Source organism: Athene cunicularia (assembly GCF_003259725.1).
Source record: "Athene cunicularia isolate RWA chromosome 4 unlocalized genomic scaffold, athCun1 chr4_part2, whole genome shotgun sequence".
NCBI lineage: Eukaryota > Metazoa > Chordata > Aves > Strigiformes > Strigidae > Athene > Athene cunicularia.
In genome coordinates, this window is record NW_020799099.1 from 29,055,889 (window position 1) to 29,078,590 (window position 22,702).

Consider the following 22,702-nt stretch of genomic DNA (forward strand, 5'->3'; position numbering starts at 1 on the left):
TTAGTGCTATCTGCATTCTGGATAAAAATTTAAACAAAAGAGTTCTGAAATGGCATACTTTCTCTCCCTGACAGGTCTGATGACTTCTTCCTAGAAGGGCTCACTACATACTGTATGTATCTATGGGCATTTCTGCACTAGGAGCAAAGACAAGCTGGCTTATAAAGTTTTAAGCAGGTTTAGAAGTTATGCTCATTTTTAAATTCCCCATACCATGAAGTTTTACATCCTTTATTAACTACTAAACATCTAATTGATAAGTTATCTTCTACAGCTATTGGAGGACACTAAATCTGACAGAGTAATTCAGCTGCTTATCTATCTGCTTCAGTTATTTAAAAAAAGACCATCCAGCTCCAGTCTTTTAGTTAATACAAAATTAACAAAATACTAGAAGTTGGATTAACAGGACTTTATACTTTATATAAATACTGGAAAACCTAGTTTAAAATCTAGATGTCATATTCTTACTTTCCATGCAAGTAGGTTTCAAAATTTGCAGAAACTGAGATTTGTTTATCATAGCAATATACAACCACTCTAAAAGTATTAAAATACCATATATGTGACATACCCTCATCAGTATTAGACAGCAGTTACATAAACTCTTAAATTTAATACAAAATAGATTTCCACCACTACATATTAGTCTCCAAAAAGTTTTTATTTATCATCCCAAACTAATAGGTATAATAAAAATAAATCATCATTTAATATTGAGTTATTTTTCTCATACAGCTTTCTTTTTTGAAACAGAAAACATATATAGAAAATAAAAAGATATCTATGGATGTCCCACAAAGCATCAAACTCTGTATTTGTTCTACAGTTGCAGAAAAATGAAGCATCTCCAAAATAAGGGGATACAGTCTTAGCAGCCTGTTCTTCCTCCCTTTACATTGCAATGCTCTGTATGCACATTTATAGAAACTTAGTAAGGCCTAAACTGAGAAGGATGGCTATCTGGAGGAGGTGGAGGAGGTGGTGGCGGTGGCAGCAAAAATGGGTATGATGAGTTGTACATGTTCGGGCCTGTCCAAATCATATTCAGATTTGAAGGTGGAAGCTGGAATTGATGCACATCATTAACAGAACCAAAAACTGGAGAAGGAAAGGAATACTGTTGCATCATTGGATTTTCTTTTCTATGAGGTTGTGGAAACACTGGAGATTCCTGATGTATTCTGTTCTCTGAAGAGTATAGCTGTGGTGGTCTTACTTGTGGTCTCAAAAAACCTGGAGGGCCTGATGGAGGAGGAAACGGATCCCTGGAGAACCCTCTGCCACGGTATCCCCTTGCATAACTTGAAGCAGGCTGTTGCACTGACTGATGAAGTCCTTTATTCTCACCTAAAAAAATCACAAAACCAAAACCAGACAGACACACACAGTTCTATTATTCTTTTGGGAAGATTAACTACAGTCCTCACAAATCCTTCAAGCTGAAGTCAAGGAAATTTGAAACTAATCTTATCAGTATAATACTGCAAATAATACATAAACAAAATAATACTGGCAAGTCTACTGTTTATTAACTCATCTAGATTTATTAGAGCAATATAGAAAGGATGATCCTGAGGGTTGCAAATTCAGCCATTAAGAGAAAAATATCACATTCTTTCCCTCCAGGCATGTTCATTTGTATTAACGAATCACAGGAACACTCAAACTGTGAGTATTTTGGAAGCTTTGGTTTAAAACAAGATGTAAAAGCAACACATTTTAAAACTGAAGATAAATCAATACTGTATTACACTACAGCGGTATACAGCTTTCAGATCTGAGCTGGTATTACAGCACGGACACAGGACACGAGAAATTAATAAAATTAACTGACTCTATGAGAAAATAGGAAACCTGTACCTTTAGCCAATTAGCTTTAAACACTCATCTTTCCAAGATGAATATTCACTGTACAGGTCACTGTAAACCTATATTTAAGGTCTGTAACAAAGGTATTGACACTGTAACAAAGGTATAAACACCATGAGAGCATTAATGGGATAAATGCTATAAAATTAAGAACACTGAAATATTAAAAAGAGCTGCTAAGATATTCAAAAGGCTGTAGAATTTAAACTGAAACCTGATCTCTAAAGGATTTTAGGGCTAGAAGCAAAAAGGTATTTAGGTACATAACACTGCATAAAATCACTGAATTTTAAGAACCTGTGTGGACCTAATCCTTGGCAATAGACTACATAGAAACATTTTCACCTTTGAAAAGCTAAGTCTGGAAAGGTAAATGGATACCAAAACTCCCACTTATTTTCATGGGGGATTAGGACTTAAGACTCCTTTGGTGCATGCAGGCCTCAGAAGTACTGAAGTGAAAGCACCTGAGTATTTTTTTTTTTCTTTCTTCTCCTATCAAAGGCTACAACAATGAGCCAATTTTAATACACCCAGAGTTTTATGAAGATGCAACCAAGAAAAACTTCAGTTGAGACTGAGTTTGTACCTCAGTTTGCCAAATATCCTTGTTGTTGAATTACATAGCCAAACTAAATTGCGCACAATGCCAATTTATACCATGTTATCTACAGAAAAACACAGCAAATTGTAACCCATACTCTCTTGACAGATTAAGACAGTTCCTCCTGTCGTGTTCTCAGTTACAGAATATAGTTCAGTAACAGCCTCAGCAAGCCCTACGCAAAGGCAGGTCTGCAATAAACTGGCAGAATAAGGATATAGTGGAAAATATGCCATATGCTAGATAAGCAGAAACCGGGAGATAACCATCAGCAATGAAGGGGAAATATGGCATGATTCAGATCCTTCCCTTAAGGGAATACTGTCACAACCATAGGGCAAAAGCCAGTCCAAGAAAGATCGCAGCTGTATTTAAAGGGTACAAGGAAGGGATCTACTCTACACAGAGTAAAAGAGTTAACAGGACAGTTACTGACTTCCCAGATCAAAAGAAAAGGGGTTCAGTGGGGCACAGTGTCTAGCAGCTTTACAAATGAAGAGCAGCAAACTCATGGAAGCAGTCAGTCCAAGAAAATCAATGGGGTAAAACACTGTGCTGATACAGTTGAAACAACCTGATATGTAAACAGTAGAAGAGGAAGAGGGAAGGGGATGCGAGTCAGTAGTATTTAAAAGGAATGGTACAAAAAACAGGAAACAGAAGCAGACCATCAAGAACAGAGAAAGAGCGATGTGATTTAAATTATTCAACCAAAACGCAAAACGATTTGTCAGTAGACAGGCATGAGAAAAGGCAGATACAAAAATCTGGTTACTGCAGAGCACAGCTGCAAGCATCCACCTGGAACAGATCTGTCAACAGGAGAAAGGAAGGTGAAGGCACTATGTATACTATGAAAAACTACACATAGTTTATTAAACTACTATAAGTTTATCTAATGACTGTGTTAGGTAAACAGAGAGGTTCTCAGTGGGCTACACAAGTAACACTTATTTTAAAGGAGTATTTATATGCCATAGGTGAGGAAGAGCTTACTTTTCAGACAAAGGAATAAATGTCCTAAGACTTGTGTCTTCTTTCTGATTGTCAAAAAAATGGGTTTCCAAAAATTGCACATGGCCTTCCTCTATCTTCTCCCTGCACTCAAAGGCTTAAGCTGAACTTGGGCCTCAATAACCCCTGCAAATAAGCAAGCTTTAAACTCCAAAAGGTGGCATCTGTTCAATATCCTCACTGTGTGTCAGCTGACACTGTTGTAAGAGCCTTTGAATCTCCTCTGCCAAGTGTCCTGTTCCTATACTACTTCTTTTCCATAGTTTAATGGAAAACACCTTAGTTTTCCTTTTTTTTAAAAAAAAAAAAAAAAAAAAACATAGCCACAAATTCACAAATATAACTTTGTAAAGCACAGAAATACTGATTAACTGTATGAAAGCTCAATTATTAAGACAGATAACATTGTGTATGTCAAACTCTGTTTAACAGACAAAAGCATTCTCCTGTAACATTCACTCACTTGATACATTTGTTTCTGATCTAAGTTTCTTCCTTCCTTGACTTTGAGGCTTTTTTTTCTTCTGTTTTGCCTCTCTTTCTTTTTCATCATCACTGAAATCCAAGGCCTGGTTAAAAAAAAGAAAAAAGAGAGAATGAAGCCATATAAAGACTGCAGAGAACTTCAGTTCTAGCATAATTCATTATTTAGGAAACAATCCATCCTGCAGTCAGCTTAGAAGAATATTAAAGCTTGCACTTTCCTATTCTGCATTCAAAGAGCTATCATGTGTTCAGCTGGCTTCTCAACACAATCAAAAACTTAACACTTCACAAATTTCTCATAAGGCGGTTCTACAATACTTTCTGAAAATTCCTCCTAATTTTCCTGAACACAAATTTTTGATTTCCTAGATGTTAGTAAGAAAAAAATTGGGAATCTCTGAGGTTGATGGCTAGTTATTGCCAAGAAAAAACTTTTGAAAGGCAAACTGCAGACTAGATAAATTAAAATATGGATTTTTAAAACAAATTAAGTTGGTGACCAACACTTATCACCATCAAACTACATTAAAAATATCTCTATTGTAAATTTGTCACGAAATTGGAATTTTCTGTAGTATATTTAATAAACTGTTCCCATTAAACTTCCAATAGAAATGTTATTCCAAAGGAATATTGAACTTTGGAGAATGATGTCACTTACAATACAATCAATGTCACTGAAACATTCTGTTCTTATTACAAAGTTTTGCTACCTTTCAAATCTTAGCTTATATTTAGGATGAGGAAGTCATTAGTGACAGGAAAAAAAATCTGTCAGCATAATTAGTTCCCTGAAAAACAGCTTGCTCATATGACAGGAGTAGGGTTTGTTCCCACTCTCCTCTTCCCAATTCTGAAAGGAAGGGCTTTGCTGGTATCTCCATAGCTTATACAGAGCATGGATCTCAAAAACACTGCACTAAAACAGTGCTAAAAAAAATCCACATAAAAATTACTTCTGAATACAACTATCTCCTCATCTACATATTTGGATTACATTTTTACTCAGGAAAAGCCACAAGGAATACAAGGTAATATATACCATGAAGTAAAATGTTTCACCAACTCCTGCTTTTTCTCAGGACTTCAATACCCATCCTCCAGTAGAGCAGAAATAACAAACAGGTACCTTCTATTTCTAGCTAATTTCCATGTAACATTACATAATAGCCAGCTCACCGAGAAATAACAGTTACCTGCTCCTTTTAGCTTTGCAGTATACAGATCACACTTTGTCATCTTATGACACCAAATACAAGGCCAAGAGAGATTGTATTACTGAGTGGACAGTTAAACTGGGCTAATTATGAGCCTGTCAGAAAACAAACGTTTATCATATGCCTTAAAGTAGCAAGCATAAAAGGGCCTAATTTAACATTCAAACAAAAATAAAGCTTCACTGTATCACAAAAAGAACTGACTCCAGCAATTGCATGCAGTTTACCATGGGAACTAGCCAGAGAAGTTACAGAATCAGCTACCAGCTGAGGGCCCTAAAAGAGGCTGTAAAACACAATTTCAAGCACCAGTAGCATAAAATTTAATCTGCACCCTTGTCAACAGCTATTAGCTTCACAGCAAAAGCTACTTTCTATCAGCTCATCAGCTGTCACAATTTGGATACCTTAGTGTAAACTGTAACTGGGATAACTACCCACAGATTATTCTAGTTCAGGACTGCAAGATGTTACATGTGGCATTTTCTCCACAACAGAGCACACAGATATATCACAAAGTCAGAAAGCAACGGAAACAAAGGTGTCACAACAAGGAATCAAGTTTGCCCATCCTTGCCATCACTGATTTCGTTCAATCTTCATTCCTTCCTACAGTGAGGAACCTGAAGTACTTCCTGTACTTCCAGATTTTAACTTGAAGGTAACAGTATCATCATTAAAATTAAGAAACATCATAAAAAACCCAACCCAAACAACTTTGGAAAAAGAAATGAATCTGTATCTGCAGAAGATCTGACTGCTTGACTGTATTTAGCCAAGTTTTAAAGTTACTTAGGTTCCTACAAATTCAGATTACACATTTACAAGCTTATCTCCCAAACAGCTTTAAAAAAGTGACTAAAACTAAAAAAAAAGCTCACCATTAGCCAATAAGCACATTTTGTGTCATCACCACTAGAAAACTGTTCAACAAAGGAAAGCTAAGACTAGCCAAAAGTTTCTAAGTATGTAGTCTTTCAAAGCTCTGTTCACCACATACCCACAGTCCAATTCTATGCAACATTTCTGATTCTCAAATGACATTTGTGAAATTATGTCTCCCTAAGAAAGGAAGGCTATTTACAGTCAGACCTGACAGACAGCATTGTTTGAGAGAAGTTAACACTGCTCTGGTCAGTTTTGTTTGTGGGAAGAAAGAAAGATATTTCAAAATGCATCATTCCATCCATAGCAGGAAAAGAAACATTCTGGGTTGAGACTGATAATCATTACAGGACCTGTCTTCAACCACAGAAAAGTCCATCACAACATCTCTCCTTCAAACAAGAACAAAAAGCCTGGGATAAGGACTGTGAATATAAAAATTGATACAGTCCCTCACAGCATGATACTGTCTCTCACAACATCCTTCTAGACAAATTGTCCAACTGTGGACAATTGTGGCAAGGTAAAACAGAGAGCTGCAGTGAAAGAACAAAGACAAAAATTTCATAGCAGAAGCAAAACTGTTAGGCAAGGTAAAAGCACTGATACTCAAAGCTAAACATTCAGGTTGCAATACATGCTCTTGAAGGACTAGAGGAACTGAAGACAAAGATACACAATCTTCCGATTGCAAAAAGGAAAAGAATACAGCTAGCACACTCTACACCAACTGTGTGTGAGACCTCTTCAAGAAACCTTATTTGCAATGAAAAGAGGTTCATCCAACTCATTTATGTAAAAAGCTTGCTAATTAGTTATTCTGCACATAAATTTTCTTATACATATCTTGTGTAATCAAAAATAATAAACCACAAAAAAAAGTAGTTACTTCAGGTGGTGGTTCTTGGTCGTTCTTCCAAGATGCATCTGAACCTTTTTCTCTGAAAGAAAAAAAAAACCAAAACAAAACAAACCACAAATCAGACAACCAAGATGAAGAAAGATTGTAAGCAAGCTATGAAACATCTCATTTGGATCATGCAGTAGCAACATATTCCAGGTTAGAAATAATTTGCAAGAACTGTATTGCACCAAATAGGGTATCAGATCTCCTAAACCAGAAGCTGCCCATTTTAAAAAGCGCATTTGGTTTTTAATGTTGTTTTTAAAGGAACAGTAATGTATTGTCACGATCCAGACTGGAAGCCCAGAGATTCACAACAGTTCTGTGATGCCCCCGAAGTGATACGACATCAAACGACCTGTTAAAATGTTTTACTTGCGGTAGAAAACAGTTTAAACTTGAAAAAGGATAATAAGCAATGTGGTCTCTTATAAATCCATAAGAAGAAGAGGAAAGGGGAAAGGGGTCAAAGAAATCTGGACCACCACCCCTGGATCCAGCATTGTCTCAGGTCCAGTAACGGTCCCACTTGAGTGGTGGGTGCACACACAGCAGTTTCTGGCCCCTTTTAAATTCATCTTATCAGTTGATTAGCATACTAGATGAGGATGGGCAGGTATTCCACAAACTCCAACTGAGTCAGTGGTCATACTCGCCCTGTCTGGCTTTGTTTTTTTCCTCTGTTCCCAGAGATTTTTGCTGAATTCATGCTTCTTATTGGTCATCCCAGAGGCGATCAGTTCTTCTTACCACTTCAATGGTGAAGATGCAAAGTCATTAGCAAGGCAAGCCTGGTGTCTGGCTTGCACCATAGAGCCACAAAGTATCAGGTTTATCGGTATTTGTGCTTGAGGGGAAACAACCTGGTTTCACTCAGTCCATGTCTCCCGCTTCTGAGGTTTATCTAAGGAGTTTGTCAATGCAAGTGCAAGGGGGGTGCATCCTTCCATACACTCCCGCTTCCCTGGGTGACATTCCTTAAACTAACTCAAAGGCCACAGCTTGTCCTTGAGGTTTTCTGGGTTGATGAATGTTTGAGGCATCACTTCCTTCAGTTCCTTACATGTATGTGTCAACTTCAGACTTCACTTCATATGCCAATTGAAAAATGTTCCTACTCTGAGTCTGAACATGTCACACAGCTAATATTAAGCTTTGGTCAATATTCTCTTAACATACCCTTTTGAATTTAAATTGAGGTAGTTCACTGCAACTTTCTTACGCTGACTAACTGCTGACTACAGTGACAAGCATTCTTCTGGTTTCAGAACATATTGCCAGTTAAAAAGGAACTGGTCTAGTAGGACACAGGCTTAAAGTGTAACTATAGCAAAGTGAATTTGGAACCAAAAAACCCTCTAAGCTTGGCTTATAATTTTATTGAGACAGGGTTAGCTAAATAATTAGGTTTCATCTTCTATTTTGCTGTAAATATAAAATTAAAAAGCAAGGTAAAATATGCTTAAGGAAGCAAAAATTCAATTGTCTTGCCTGACAAGCACCAAAATTAATTTGAAGTGGTATAATTTAATCCACCCAACACTAAGAAGTTCGCTAAAAATCAAGTTATTTCTTTGATTAGTAACAAATCTGTGGTACTATTTTAAATTATGCTGTTAAAAGTCTATGGAAGGTTTTTCCACACTATGTTTTGGTCTAAAACGTCAAGAAACAATCTTTATCCATGCAGACAAACTACATGAAATAATCCAATATTGAAAATTCTTACCTGCAAAATGGAACCGTACAGTTAGAAACATCAACATGTTCAGTGTGAAATCCTTCAATCAGTGCTCTCATATGTATTCATCAAATCAGCAACAATTAAGCAGCAAAAGCTACATCAAATGCATAAGCATCAGCTCTACGTAGCCTGGACTTATAAGGCCCTTAGTCAAAGGCTGCCCATGAGAACACTGGCAAGTCATCTGGTGGTACTTTGTGCCTCAAGCCCTAACCATAAAACTGAAGCTCAATCTCTATTACTAGAAAACCATAAAGATACACCACCTCTGTGATTATAAGCAAATCATATTAGCAAGCAAGCCATTTTAAAGTTCAATTAGAAAAAATGTTAAGGGAGAAAAGGAAGATAAGGGCTCTATATGAGTAATTCCTTGGTTGAAGAAAACTACCTATGCAAAGATGAAAAGTAACACTGTTATTTTTTATTATGAACCAACTTCTTTGTTTCTCCCTCTCATCTTGTTATTTCAGGACAATACATGCCTGCCAGGAATACCAGAGCATGCAAGATCTTTCGTCATTAGTCAATATGTAGTACCACAGACTGAAAAATTTAAGCTTTAAGTTTTTCAGGCAGCTTATCTCCCTCTCCCAAGACAGCCTTCCCCATTTCAGTGAAATACAAAACACTTTTCATGCTCTGAGATACTTAATAATGTTATGCAAAGAATAAGATAGGAATTCTTTGATTTCTGAACTCAGATATTATAAGACCTAGAAGTCTAACAGAAGGTGAACTCAAAGGAATCATGAAAATACATGAGCTTTTTTAGAATTACTTTGCATTTCAAGCAAAACAACACTAATCTATTTTTAGCAACATATTACTTTGCATTCAGGAAGTTTTACACTACATTTTCATTTATTTTGCAATAAAGTGTAAGGCTTATTCATAGCACTGCAACTTCATACAATGCAAGCAGATTGCATTCTAGATTTTTAAAAAAAGCTTCAAACTTAAGGTTTCTTTCAGATCTTAATCCTGATTCCTTTACTTTTCAAAGTGCCATCACAGTTTTGAGGAGCAGTTCTAAAGCTTTAAGCCTATAGTACTCTACAAGATGGTCTGCACACCATCTTGTGAAGCACTGACCAAATCTCAACTTTTCTACTATCCATGACATCATGGCTTCTTTATAGAAACATTAGGTCAGAAATCAAAATTCTTTATCCTTTTTCAGTGAAAAGGCAGCTTCAACAAACAGTACCAATTGCCTCACAAAAGCTTAAGAAACTTTACTGACAGAAATAAAATCATTTCAGTGAAATGTAACTTATATCACATCATTTAGAAATTAGTGTTTAGGCCAGATTACACAGGTGTTCACAAAATCACTTAGATTGGAAAAGACCTTGAAGATCATCCAGTCAAACCATTAACCTAACACTGACAGTTCCCAGCTACACCACATCCTTAAGTGCTATGTCAACCCGACTCTTACACCTCCAGGGATGGGGAATCCACCACTGACCTGGGCAGCCCATTACAACTCTTAACAACCTGTTCTGTAAAGAAATGGTTCCTAATACCCAGTCTAAACCTTCCCTGGCGCAACCTGAGGCCATTACCTCTTGTCCTATCGCTTGTTACTTGGTTAAAGAGACTCATCTCTCTTTAGCCATTTTCAGATAGCTGTAGAGGGCAATGAGGTCTCCCCTCAGCCTCCTCTTCTACAGACTAAACACCCCCAGTTCCCTCAGCCGCTCCTCGTACGACCTGTGCTCCAGAGCCTGCACCAGCTTAATTGTCCTTCTCTGGACACACTCGAGTCATTCAATGTCCTTTTCGTAGTGAGGGGTCCAAAACCAAACACAGGAATCGAGGTGCGGCCAGGATGCCATTGGCCTTCTTGGTCACCTGGGCACATATGTTCACACTGCTCATTTTAATGCAGGGCAAGAAACAATGTCTGATGCACTGTTCAGCTCCACTGATAAGTCAAAGTGTGAAACATCTTACCTAGTGTTTCGTACCCCATGAGATAGTACTAAAGTACTACAACAAGACAAATAGTTCCCCAGACTATTAATACTTGCAAAGCATGTAACCAAGTAAGTATCGGAGATGTGAGACTTATGTTTGAGTATGGCACAGTTATTGTGTAGCAAGCACATGATTAAAGCAGGACAAAGTCTCTGCAGTTACTGTGCTAAGCAACAAAGTTTAATGGAATAAATCAAAGACCAGCTGGCATCAAAATGCTGCAGAAAAACAAACAAGCAGCAGAGTGAGAGTGTGATGATCTAATTTGGTCTTCACTGAAAGAAAAAAATATGCTTGCTGCTTCCACAGAATTGGAAAAAAAAAAAACAAAACCCCACAAAAAACTCCTGCAAGCCTGGCCACCCATGCATTAACTAAAGAAAAAAATTATTCAATATGAATACTGGCAGAGTTGCAATTAATGCAAACACCAATACTATTGGCTATAGTAAAAAAAATCTGCAAGACAGATGAGAACTAGTTCTAATAGACAGAGACTACAATCACTTTTATGACAAAAGATTTTTTTAACTTATAGTCATTTCAGACAATTATTCATCAACAATTGGAACATTAATGTCTAGCAGTCATTTGTTACACTTTATTTCTCATTCTGTATCTTTGCGTACGCTACCTTTAAATGGCAACAAGTCCTATTCATACGTGCTGCTTTCCTCAGGCAGACTGGGATACACAAACACTAGAAGTTTCTGAACATCACACTACATTGCCACTCAAATGCTTCTCCCAAATTTACAGTAGGTGATTTTCATACAGAATTGTCATTCTCCAACTGTACAATAGATTTATTGATAATTAAATTTCAATTCTGGCCTTGGAACATGAAATAAAAATAGAAAATAAATACAAACTTGTTCAGAATTCAAACAAGTTGTAGGTGAGGGAAGTATCCATAAATTTTTTTCTAGTTATGATATTTTAGGTAACACAGAAACATGAAAAGAAAGAAGGCTTAGTATATTAAATTGAATAAGAAGCTACTAAATTTTATTAATTGTAAAACCTTGGAATTTTGAGTTTACAGTTACTCTGTACTGTTCCAAAAGGCAAAACAGTACAACCTTGTTATTACAACACAATTGAGAATATCTAAAATAAGAAAAGTTCTAGTGTCAAGCTACAGTTTCTCACTCAAGGCTAAACTTTAATCCAGTACTTTTAGCTATATTAAAAAAATATATTATAACCAGATTAGGAAAAAAAAAATAAAAATCATCAGACTCACTGTTTCAGTTTCTCTGCAAATATATACTGGGTGAAGTCCTCCACTGATGGAGCAAAATACATGCTATCTTGCACATTTATACCTTTTGCTTTGATATGCTCAGAGCTGTTAAATCTCAACACATAAAAGGGATGTAAAACAGGACCAAAGATCTCAAATATCTGAAATGCAAACAAAATTAAAATGTTTAAATAAACCAAGAGTAGATAGCTAATTTCACTGTAGAAAACCATAAACCTTTAAGATGCTTTGTATTTAAGAAGTTTGAGATATTTTTGAAATGTAGCATCAAATAAAGGTACTTTCATGCTTTGATTATTACATTTTGTTTAACAGTATATTTCCCCAGATACTGTTTAAGTTATAATGTGGAAAAGTTCTCACATGTTGATGTTGCCTTTGGCCACCCAACTGTACTGCTTTCACTGTCTGCTTCCTTTACTTCAGTAATCTTTCCTTTTATCAAATATCTATTCACTCTCCATTATACTTTCAAATCTCTTACACGTGGAACAACATCCTGATCATTTATTTGTCTTTACAAGACACCTTTATGTCAGTTCCTCTGTCTGTTCCCCTATTTCATGAAGAGCAGAGAATTCTGAGATGTGCAGAATATGTGCAATTTCAGGCTGAGTTTTTTATTTCACTCAATCTAGCATTCAAAGATATTATAGTAGTAACCATTCTAGATGATGGCTGTCCCCTCCCAGATAACATACAAAATTCAGTGTGACACCCTTCTCAGCAAACTTTCTTCACACTGGCCTTAAACTGAAACAGCAGAGTAGATATGTAAGCATTTCCTGTTTTTCATGAAACTTGATTAATTTCTCAAACCTTTGCCCCCAACTCCTGGCAATAAAAGAGCACAGCATGTTATTCTAGACATAATGCAACATAAATCAACCTCTCCCTCCCCGCAAGTACTTTCATAAAACAGCAAAAATTTATCACACATAGTAATTCTATAAGGATGCAATGAATTCCAGGTTAGGAATTATTGAGATTAAAAAATAGATTACTATAGCAAGAGTCAAAAGCACAAAAGAAAAACGACATATTAAGGAAACATTATCTTTCATTTAGTCAACTTCAACACTATTTGTTGGAACATAAAAGAAAACTTTGAATTTTATATTAGAATAGCAGGTTTTTATGTTTTACACACACCTTTCCTGCTGCTTGCCGGTCTTCTTTGAAAATTATGCTTTCTTCATTTACCGGAGGTAGACCTCTCAGTGATTCAATTATTACTAAAATGGACAAAAAAATCAATTAGAATTTTATATTTCAACAGCAGCATTTAGTTAATTGCAGAGAAACTTAACAAACAACACCATTATTTGTCCACTAAAGTTCATAGAGCTTCACCCAGAAATTCTTGTGCACACACAAAACTACTTATAACCATATACCCTTTCTCCAGTGACATATGAGTGGTAAGATCTGCATTTTTTTACAGAATTATTGTTCTCTTGGGGTGGAGAAAGAAAGGAAACCAGATGACAGGTACAAAAGAAAAGCCCCAGATACATTATGTGTGAGATACTTGTATTTACAGAGGATGGTTCTTGATTAAGTTACATCAGCAATAACCTGGGATTTTTTGAGTGCAGATACATCTTTATATTCTGCCTTCTTAGTATGCCAGATGAAGTTCTCCTTGGAAAAAAGAATGCTTCCCCTAATAAGTCATAAGAATCAGACTAGAACACAAAAGATGTCTGGCAGTCCAGTCACAGTAGCAACTGGTGGTGTCATTTATGTATGCAGACACACAATCTGAAATACAATTCTGCAATTTAATGTCATATAAGCCTCATACCACATTTCGGCCTAAACCATGATTATTGATAGTATAAGTGGTCAGAGCGAGCAAGTCCTTCTAGTAGATCAAAATATGAAATCTTAACACTTAGCAGACTTAAACACTTATAAATGGACATATAAGCATGTTCTTCTTCCTTAAATACGTAATTCGATATACAGGCAACTTTAGTTTTTCCAGATTCAGACACATAGAGCTTATTCTTTACTGAAATCTTCAGAGTAGTTCACTCTCCTCTTGGGTAGTCATTCACGTTTGTTGCTTAGTCTACAGAAATACCATGTATTCTTTTACATTCAGCAGGGATCATGCTCAAATGTGTCAATACAAAAGCCTAGCAGCTTTACACTCAAAAATTCTGATTTTGAAGGTAATCCTTCCTATCTCTAAAACAACAGAACACTCAATTAAGCATTCTCAATATCTCTCCATCAGTAAATAAAAGTCACTCAAGCACTTAGTGTCACTCAGACTTCAACAAAAACTAAAAAGATTATCACTGCTAAACTTGCATAACAGAACTGAAAGCAATAAACATCTCAAAGCTAACTCAAGCTTTGGTACTATTTCAATCTGCAAACACTTTATGACATGCCAAGAAAGCTTGTGACAATGCTAGAGGCGTAGCAGTTCACTGAATTTTCAGAGAATTAGGGAAATCAGTTTATTTTGTGCCTACCTATATAATAAAATATGCACTGAAAGAATCCAATGTGTTGCTTAACCCTCATGAGAAATATACCTTAGCCAAAAAAAAAAAAAACAAACCCACCCACAACAGAAAACCCAAAACAAAACGCAAAAAAACCACACACACCAAAAACTCTCAGAGAATGCTCTCAACTTGATTGATCACACATAGCCCCCAGCCTTCCAGCAGGCTAAGGACAATATTCTAAAAACGTAAGTCATGCCAGTCCAATGAAACCCAGGAGAGACATTATCACCTACAGCCTATCTGACTTACAGCTTTTCCTACCCCAACCCACCCAAAATACTCAGCTTCTACTCATTCAGGCCCCAAAGCAGTCCCAGGGCAGGTTTCTCACATGCACCAAAGCTATTTACTTTTCAGGCTACAACCCATGCAGTGAATTTTTCTCTTCTCCAAGTACCTTGAAGTAAAACACAGCAAAAGTTCTTTTAAATTCTGATCCTGTGAACTTCTGCTCAGGTTCAGACCTGACATCTTGCTTTTTAGCTAGTATGAAGCTAGCGTGAACCTATACTGTTCCAGCCTTAAATTCACTACATAGTATGAAATACCCAATTTACAGGCATCACACACTGCAGATTATGAACTTGGAGTCTTGCTACAGAGAACAGCAGAGATTTCTGATACATCAACAGGACAGACAGAAAGTGTTCAGAAGACTATTGGACTAAAATAATGTTTGTGGTTTCCAAATGAGACCTCAACTCCCCTCATACTAGATACAAACCCGGTATACATAGGTATCAATTTAGTTCAAAAATCAAAAAAACAACCCACAATAAGCTGGCAGAGACCCTAATACGGCCACAAATCAATTGAAAGTGAAGCCACTCAAGACACCTATTTCCATAACTGAAAAGAAAGGAAAACATGTAGAAAGAGGAAGTCATAAAGCAAAGTAGTAAAAAGCAGAAAAATAACATGTATCTTGACGTTTTATTCCCTTTCTATGACTTTCTTTCATGTATAATTATTAGTCTGTTTTCTAACTTTCACCAAGCAGTCTAAATTCAACATATATTTCAGTTACATAAAGTAGGATGCAAACCAAAGAATTCATCTGTCAGTAAACTGATAGGATTTGAAAAGATTATACTCACCAAGAAGGGTTACAAATTAAGGACAGTTTTCAAAACTGAAGACTAAAAATAGCTTTGTTTAAAACCTCACATATTAGATCAAAAAGAACAGCAAACTATGATTCAACCATTTCTCTTTTAACTTATTTTCAAACTATCATTTTAGCTGAAAACAGCCTTCTTGAAGTCCCCATTATTATCAATAAGCAAGAAAGGGAAAACTAGAACAAAAGGACAATGATGACATTATTACCTTCCACACTTTCAAGACAGCTTCCTACACATGAATGAAATTAAATCTAACTTCAAATCAACACCACCAACAAAAAAAAACGCTGTAAAGGAATTGCCTGTATTACCTGGAATCTTTACAATAAAAGAAAATTTAATAGGAAAGGCTATTTGCTTTAATTGTTTTATACCCCAGCAACATAAATACTTTAACTTCAAAATTGAACTTATTATCTAATTCTCATAAGCAAATTGCTTTGAAAGCCATTCAGGCATAATGGAACACTCAAAATAAGCTTAAATACATACTATAGCTGTTTTATTAATATCAGCTTCAGCAAAACTTTGATTTCATATATGAAAAACTGAGGTCCCAGGTAGGTCTGAAAAGATGCCTAAATGCATATACCTGCAGTTAAGCTTACATCCATCATATGTCTCAATCCCATTAAGCTTACCCTCCAGCCCCCCTATAAATCATGTTACTCATGCTGTCCTATGACTGCTGACACTGGCAGCTTGCATTTATTTGGTCAAAGTGTCAGAAGTGGGATAAATAAAACAAAACAAACAAACAAACAAACAAAGAACCTGCACTGCTAAAGAAACAAGCTTTTTTCCTGTCTGTATATTAACAAACAAGCACTTGATTGACTGTATCTGTGCTTTCAGTTATACACCTTCCATATCTTCAGAGATAATTCAAATATAGCATGTACACCTGCAAGATTTTCTTAAAATACTGCAAATGTTCAATCTTATTGTTGCCAGAAGATAAAGATCACAACACACGGCGAAAAAAGGCTTTTTAATGAAAAAATCAGAACATGAAGGTTACTCAGAAACACACGCACGATAGTCACAGTATCTTAATCTTCAGATGTAAGTCAACTAAAAGGAAATTCAACACAAGTGTCATTTGGTAGTCCAAATTCTCATTCAGCAACCCACTACCCCTGAAATAGAATGCTACAGTAGTTGAGGGAACAGTTAATTACACTATTAATGCAGAGTTATACAGAAACTATTTTAATTCAAAACAAAGCAAACATATCTTGCCTACCTAGCTGCTCAATGATGCTAGAAACTGTCCCAAAGAGCTTCAGTTCAACATCATCAGGCAGAATTATTGACAAATCTTCAACAGGAGGCAGTTCCTGAAAATATCAAGTCAATGTTCAGAATATAATCTCATCACACTAAGACATTCATCACTTTGTTGCTGCATAAATCTGACAATCAGAAAAACCTCCCAGCATTTTGAAGATTTAATAAAAATAATCTAGTTTGATTTGTCTCTTTCAGAATCATCCCAAATTAACTCATCTTGGGCAAATGACGCTTCTGAAGACACTTTTCGATTGAGACGCTAGTCTACATATTTCCATTGAAACTAAAATAGAAGCCAATTTTATTCAACTGGAGAAAACCAAAACCTGATAGACATTTTGTTCATTTTTACTAACTTTCAAGTTAGATAAATTAAGTTCAATGTACAACACAGTAATAATCAGTAATCAAAAAAACCAGACAACTTGTAACCACATTCAGTGTGTGACAGAAAAACAATTTACAGAGCAAGAGATAAAACAGTATGAAATACACCAGATAATGTATCATCTGATTCAACAAAATGGCATCTGTGCATTTATGCCATGACTCGGACGATTATAGATGTAAAGATGACAACAACCTATACAAAGAGAATTATTTTTAGGTAGAAGTTGGATTTGGTACAAGAGGATAATCACAGAGAACACTTTCAAAAAAAAAGGCCAAACTTCAGGTATACAAGTGAGTACTACACAAAAAATATTCAAATTAATTTTTTACCTCAAATGTAAGCATCAAAATCTGCCATCAAAGGCTGATTAACACTGAACTCATCATCTACCTTCAATTTACTAATAAACTAAGACTTCTGTGTATATACTACTGTGAATTCAATATGGACTATATGTAATACAAGGTAAGAGCAACTAGAGTAGAAATTATCTTCAAATTCAACATCTTCTGAATTTGGAGGTAGAGTACAAATCTTAGCACTAAACCACTTCTAAAGGCCATCACCAGAAAAAAAAATCCCTTTCCAACAGAAGAATCTTATCCTGTCTGATAAAAAATTCACCTGATAATCTTCACTTTTAACAAAAGTGCTTGGCAAAGGCTTCTAGAGCAAATCAAAGACCAAAGAGAAGCCAAGACTTTCTCAGATCATATAATACAGCATTGAAGTCAAAACGTGAATTCAAATAGAAATGCCACACATTTCTAGAGGACAGTAAGTCTTCCAACATTAAAACAACTTCACTGCTAAAACTTAATCGAGTCATGGATGTCAGACCAATTCAAAGGTCAAAGACCAGAAAGAAGAAAGCTGAATTTCTGATCATAAATCTCAGATTGGTAAACTGTACCATCTGTCATATTGTGTACACTATTTGCCAATCCTACGCTTCAAAGCAGGAGGTTTCTAAAATAGTTCCACACTCCTTAATACATGCAGGTTTTTTTCCCCTCAAGTACATATTGAAGTTAAATACTTTCTTTAATTTTTTATTTTATGTTTGACCCATGCTTTAGAAAATTAGCTATTATTGGGGACTTTGGGGTAGAAGACAAAACATCATGTTTCATTTTTAACAGACACATTTCAATTTTCAAATTGTGTTCCTTCAAATTTACATAACACAATCTGTAAATTTTTACATAGCCTAATTCTATTGTAGAATGGCTTAGTACAAGATACAGTAAACAGTGTAGTTTCAAGAACTTCAGTTCTTATTAACTATCATTAGCAGAAAGCTATAGCTTCGCTGAACCAATGAAATTACTCAAGCCAGTAATTAAAAGGAAGACAATGTTTCATAAACACTTGGACTTAGCTGGTAGGCTAGACAAATGAGCAGATCAACAAAGCATTTTCAGAGTAACATGACTTTTATTTAAATGAGATAAAAGGCAAATATAACCTTTTTAAGGTTATACATGTATTTGTGCAAGGATTTTTGTTGAGAAGTCTAGTGCTGTAAAAAAAAAAAATTCATAGAAGCACTTTTATTGGTTTTACTACTAATCGTACTTCAAAACCAAGTCCAGATAAGCAGCAATTGCTCTGATGCTTTACTCCAGAAAACAGAATGTGTTTCTCAATCTTTTATTAATTTCAGGGATAAAAGAATATCCTAAGAGCTTTTCTTTACTCAAAGTGTCTCTAAAGACACAGTTTAGGAATTAACATGCTCCTAGCTCCTCTTGTTGCTACTACTAATTCATGTCAATGCTCTTCAGAGATTCTTTTTCTCTACCTATCTAATAACGTCTTGTACCCTTCAATGGACTGGTTTCCCATTCCAGAAAGCTTTTTTTATGAAGGGGAGAGATCTATAGAATAACAGATAAACATATGGATAAACAAGGAGCTCCTGGACAAGTTCAAACATAAAAAGGATGCCTACAGATGGTGGGAGCAAGGACAGGTAGCCTGGGAGGAATACAGAGAAACTGTCCAAGCAATCAGGGATCAGGTTAGGAAGGCCAAAGTCCTGATAGAATTAAATCTGTCCAGGGACAACAAGGGCAACAAGGAAAGCTTTTATAGGTACGTTGGTGATAAAAAGAAGACTAGGGGAAATGTGGGACCTCTCACCAAGGAAACAGGAGACCTGGTTACCCAGGATATGGAGAAGGCTGAAGTACTCAATAACTTTTTTAGCTCAGTCTTCACCATCAAGTGCTCTGGCCACAGTGCCAAAGTTGCAGAAGGCAAAGGCAAGGGCAGGAAGAATGAAAAACCACGCAATGTAGAAAAGCAGGTTCAAGACCATCTAAGGAACCTGAAGGTACACAAGTCACAGAATCACAAAATCATCTAGGTTGGAAAGATGTTGAACATCATCCAGTTGAACCATTAACCTACCACTGACAGTTCCCAACTACACCATATCCCTCAGTGCGAAGTCAACCCGACTCTTAAACACCTCCAGGGATGGGGATTCCACCACCTCCCTGGGCAGCCCATTCCAACACCTAACGACTCCTTCTGTAAAGAAATGCTTCCTAATATCCAGTCTAAACCTTCCCTGGTGCAACCTGAAGCCATTAGCTCTTGTTCTATCACTTATTACTTGGTTAAGGGGACTCATCTGTCTTTAGCCTCCTTTCAGGGAGCTGTAGAGGGCGATGAGGTCTCCCCTCAGCCTCCTCTTCTCCAGACTAAACACCCCCAGTTCCCTCAGCCACTCCCCATATGACCTGTGCTCCAGACCCTGCACCAGCTCCGTTGCCCTTCTCTGGACACGCTCGAGTCATTCAATGTCCTTTTTGGAGTGAGGGGCCCTAAACTGAACACAGGAATCAAGGGGCAGCCTCACCAGTGCCGAGTACAGGGGTCAGATCCCTTCCCTGTCCCTGCTGGCCACGCTACTGCTGACACAAGCCAGGATGCCATTGGCCTTCTTGGCCCCCTGGGCACACTGCTGGCTCCTGTTCATCGGGCTGTCAATCAACACCCCCAGGTCCCTCTCTGACTGGCAGCTCTCCAGCCACTCCTCCCCAAGCCTGTAGCGCTGCTGGGGGTTGTTGTGGCCCAAGGGCAGCCCCCGGCATTTGGCCTTATGGAAACTCCTCCAGTTGGCCTCAGCCCATGGCTCCAGCCTGTCCAGGTCTCTCTGCAGAGCCTCCCTACCTTCGAGCACATCAACACTCCCACCCAACTTGGGGTCATCTGCAAACTGACTGAGGGTGCACTCGATCCCCTCTTCCAGATCATCAATAAAGATGTTAAACAGGAGTGGCCCCAAAAACAAGACCTGGGGGACACCACTCGTGACCAGCCGCCAACTGGATTTAACTCCATTCACCACAACTCTTTGGGCCCGACCATCCAACTATTTTTTTACCCAGCAAAGTGTGTGCCTATCCAAGCCACAAGCAGCCAGTTTTGCCAGGAGAATGCTGTGGGAAATGGTGTCAAAGACCTTACTAAAGTCAAGGTAAACTACATCCACAGCCTTTCCCTCATCCAATAAGCAGGTCACCCTGTTGTAGATCAGGTTTGCAAGCAGGACCTGCCTTTCATACACCCATACTTAATGGTGTCTGATCATCTGGTTGTCCCGCATGTGTTGCGTGATGGTACTCAGGATGAGCTGCTGCATCAGCTTCCAGGGCACCAAAGTCAAACTGACAGGCCTGTGATTTCCCAGAGCATCCTTCCAACCCTTCTTATATACGGGTGTCACATTGGCCAATTTTCAATCTGTTGGGATCTCCCCGATCAGCCAGGACTGCTGGTAAATGATGGAAAGCAGCTTGGCGAGCACCCCAGCCAGCTCCTTCAGCACCCTCGGGTGTATCCCATCTGGTCCCATAGACTTGTGTGTGTCTGTGTGGTGCAGTAGGTCACTGACTCTCTGCTCCTGGAATGTGGGGGTGTCATTCTGCCAGGCTCTGTCTTCTGGCTGAGGAGGCTGGATTCCCTCAGTACAACTTGCTATTAAAGACTGAGGCAAGCAAGGCATTAAGCACCTCAGCCTTTTCCTCATCACTCATTACCATGTTTCCTCCTGTGTCTAACAAGGGATGGAGGCTCTCCCTGGTCTTTCTTTTGCTGTTGACATACCTAGAGAAAAATTTCTTGTTATCCTTGATTGCTGAAGCCAGATTAATTTCTAGCTGGGCTTCAGACCTCCTGATTTCCGCCCTGCATCTTTGTAATCACTGTGAGTGGCTAGCTCCTTTTTCTAAAGGCTGTAAACTCTCTTTTTCTCCCTAAGTTGCAGCCAATGCTCCCTGTTTAGCCAAGGTGGTCTTCTCTGCTGCCCAGCTTCTCTTACAGTGCCTGGGGACCGCCTGCTCCTGTGCCATTAACACTTCCTTCTTAAACAGTCTCCAGCCTTCCTGGACCCCTATACCCTTCAGAACCATCTCCCAAGGGATTCTGTCAAGCAATTGCTTAAACAATAAAAAGTCAGCCCTTTGGAAGTCCAGGATGTCAGTTCTGCTGCCCCCTCTCCTGGTCTATCTAAGAACTCTTATTATTTCATGATCACTGTGCTCTAGTCGGCCTCCAACCACCACATCATCCACGAGTCCTCCACTGCTCACAAAGAGGAGATCCAGCAGGGCACATTCTCTGCTCAGTTCACTCACCAGCTGTGTCAGGAAGTTACCTCCCACACATTCCAGGAACCTCCAGGATTGATCCCGCTCTGCTGTGTTGTATTTCCAGCAGATGTCTGGGAAGTTAAAGTCTCTCACAAGAACAAGGGCAAGTGATCGGGACATTTCTCCTAAGTGCCTATAGAATATTGCATCCACCTCTCTGTCCAGGTTGGGGGGCCTATAGTAGACTCCTACTACATCATCTGCCCTGTTGGCTTTCCTGCTGATTCTAATGCAAAGACATTCTACCCTGTCTTCACTACACTTGCGCTCAAAGCAATCACAGGGCCACCCCACTGCCTCTCCTTCCTTGTCTATCCCTTCTAAAGAGCTTGTAGCCATTAACTGATGCACCCAGTCATGGCAGACATCCCACCATGCTTCTGTGATAGCCACAACATCATAATTTTCCTGTTGCATCATGGCTTCAAGCTCCTCTTCTTTGTTACTCATACTGTGTGCATTAGTATACATGTACTTCAGCTGGGATGATGTCCCCAGCACCTTTTTGCCTCTAGAGGTCCTAAGTCCAGCCTGACCTTTCGCAGGTGTTACCACAGTTACTGACACATCAATATCCCCTGTATCTTTGTTGTGCTGCATGTCTCCATCCCTTGCCTCCACTGAGATGGCAGTCTGAGAGTCATCTCTGGCACAACAGCCCACAAACTCTGGTAATCTACCCTGGGGCTTATGTCTGGGAGCTTCCGTTTTGTCCCCTTC

The 22,702-nt window shown here is 37.9% G+C and overlaps 1 protein-coding gene across 1 annotated transcript in view; it reads right to left on the reverse strand.

Moving 5' to 3' along the window:
* Window positions 1-202: 202 nt before the first annotated feature.
* The window catches only part of NAF1 (nuclear assembly factor 1 ribonucleoprotein), a 28,267-nt gene continuing 5,767 nt past the window's right edge, over window positions 203-22,702 (reverse strand). The window contains exons 3-8 of the mRNA XM_026847962.1: window positions 16,878-16,971; window positions 13,132-13,214; window positions 11,959-12,119; window positions 6,968-7,019; window positions 3,954-4,059; window positions 203-1,350 (exon numbers count right to left, since the gene is read on the reverse strand). Coding sequence (XP_026703763.1) covers window positions 932-1,350; window positions 3,954-4,059; window positions 6,968-7,019; window positions 11,959-12,119; window positions 13,132-13,214; window positions 16,878-16,971 — 915 coding nt within the window. The 3' untranslated portion in view covers window positions 203-931. The remainder of the gene's footprint in view (window positions 1,351-3,953; window positions 4,060-6,967; window positions 7,020-11,958; window positions 12,120-13,131; window positions 13,215-16,877; window positions 16,972-22,702) is intronic.